Below are 2,089 nucleotides of genomic sequence, written 5' to 3'. Positions count from 1 at the left end.
CGCCTGGCTCTTTGCCCCCCGCTGCAGCCACCATGTTGACGCGACTTTTCAGCGAGCCCAGCCTGGTCCCCGAAGTCCCGAAATTCCCCGGTTGGGCCGAGGAGTGCGAGGAGGATGCCCGGAGCGAGAAGGAGGAGCGGGCGGGGAAGGGCTGCGCCCTTCCCGAGGAGCCGCCCGAGGGTTCGCTGGGAGAGAGCAAAGAGGAAGGGGAGCTAGGAGGGGACGAGGAGGAGGAGGAGGAGGAGGAGGAAGGCCTGGAGGAGGCGGAGGGCGAGCGGCCCAAGAAGCGCGGCCCCAAGAAGAGGAAGATGACGAAGGCTCGGCTGGAGCGGTCCAAGCTGCGGCGGCAGAAGGCGAACGCCCGGGAGAGGAACCGGATGCACGACCTGAACGCGGCCCTGGACAACCTGCGCAAGGTGGTTCCCTGCTACTCCAAAACCCAAAAACTCTCCAAAATCGAGACCCTCCGCTTGGCCAAGAACTACATCTGGGCTCTCTCCGAGATCCTGCGCTCGGGCAAGCGGCCCGACCTGGTCTCCTACGTGCAGACTCTGTGCAAGGGGCTGTCCCAGCCCACCACCAACCTGGTGGCCGGCTGCCTCCAGCTCAACTCCCGCAACTTCCTGACGGAGCAGGGGCAGGAGGGGGGTCGGTTCCACGGCCCCAACGCCGCCTCCTTCGCCGTGCACCCCTACCCCTACCCTTGCTCGCGGCTGGCCGCGGCGCCCTGCCCGCCCGCCGCCGGTCCCGGGCCGCACGGGCTGAGGACACACGGCTACTGCGCCTCCGCCTACGAGAGCCTCTACGGCAACACCTCCCCCGACTACAACAGCTCGGAGTACGACGGGGGGCTCAGCCCCCCGCTCTGCATCAACGGCAACTTCTCCCTCAAGCAGGACTCTTCATCCCCCGACCACGAGAAAAGCTACCACTACTCTATGCACTACTCGGCGCTGCCCGGCTCCCGGCCCGCCGCCCATAACCTGGTCTTCGGGTCGGCGGGGATGCGCGGGGGGGTCCACTCCGAGAACATCTTCCCCTACGACATGCACCTCCCGCACGAGCGGGGCCCCATGTACGAGGAGCTCAACGCCTTCTTCCACAACTGACCCCTTCCCCACACCCCTCCCCATCGCCGAGGTGGCGGGGAGGGGGGAGATACCCCACCCCCCACATCCCCAACCCCCCCCAACCCGCGGCAGCCCCGCGGATCGGCCCCCGGGGCTCCGCCGTGGGCTTTGGTGCAATATGGGGACCCGGCCCCGGCGGCGGGTCCCCGCGCCCCGTGGGGACAAAGTGCTTTTTTGGGAGGATTTTTCCCCTTTTCCTTAATTTTTTTTATTATTATTGTCGATTCCGTTATTTTAAAATTTTCGTTATTTATTGCTATTTCTTTATTGTTTAATGTAATTTATTTAGTTCTTTTGTTATTATCGCTGTTATCGTCGTTATTATTATAATAACTATTACAGCTATTATAACTACTATAGTTATTATTATTATTATTATTATTATTACTATTGTTACTATTATTATTATTATTACTATTATTATTATATTAATTTATTATTTTCCAGGGGGAGATGCCCCTCACGGGCCGACCCCCCCATCCAGCCCACCGGAGCCCCCCCGGTGCCCAGCACGACCCTCTGGGTCGAGCCGCTTCGTTTCATTTTTAATTCGTTTTAATTAAATTTTATATATTTATTTTTAAAAATATTTTTCCCCCCCTCCCACCCCTTTTTTGGGCCGTTTCTCCCCTCCCCAGCCCTAACCCCGACCCCCCCGGACCCCCCCGGCATTGGACACCCGCTGCCCCGGCCCGTGGGAGCGAGAGGAGCCCGCGCTGCGGCGCGGAGCGAAACTTTCCGAAGCAATAAAGAGGCGCAGGGAGGAACGAACCCCAATTTCTATCTATGCAAGAGGCCCGGCCCGGCGGACGCTCCGAGATGCACTTTGCTTTGGGGGGGCCCCGGCCCCGCTCCCCGCCCCGGGAGCTCCTCGCAGCGCGTGTGTCAGGACGTTTTTTACCTGTTTTAAAAACTTGAAACGGAAAAAAAAAGAAAAAAAAAAAAAAAAAAAAAAAAAA

General features: G+C 58.9%; 1 protein-coding gene across 1 annotated transcript in view; it reads left to right on the top strand.

Annotated features, from left to right (window-relative positions):
* NEUROD2 (neuronal differentiation 2) overlaps nucleotides 1-1,725 on the top strand; it is a 3,051-nt gene extending 1,326 nt beyond the window's left edge. Inside the window, exon 2 of the mRNA XM_015651023.2 lies at nucleotides 28-1,725. Within this exon, the coding sequence (XP_015506509.1) occupies nucleotides 33-1,109 (1,077 nt within the window). The 5' untranslated portion in view covers nucleotides 28-32 and the 3' untranslated portion in view covers nucleotides 1,110-1,725. The remainder of the gene's footprint in view (nucleotides 1-27) is intronic.
* The last annotated feature ends 364 nt before the right edge of the window (nucleotides 1,726-2,089 follow it).

Source organism: Parus major, chromosome 27 (genome assembly GCF_001522545.3).
Source record: "Parus major isolate Abel chromosome 27, Parus_major1.1, whole genome shotgun sequence".
NCBI classification, from domain to species: Eukaryota; Metazoa; Chordata; class Aves; order Passeriformes; family Paridae; genus Parus; species Parus major.
Note: the sequence above shows the minus strand (reverse complement) of the source record. Positions and strands in the feature narration are given on the sequence as shown.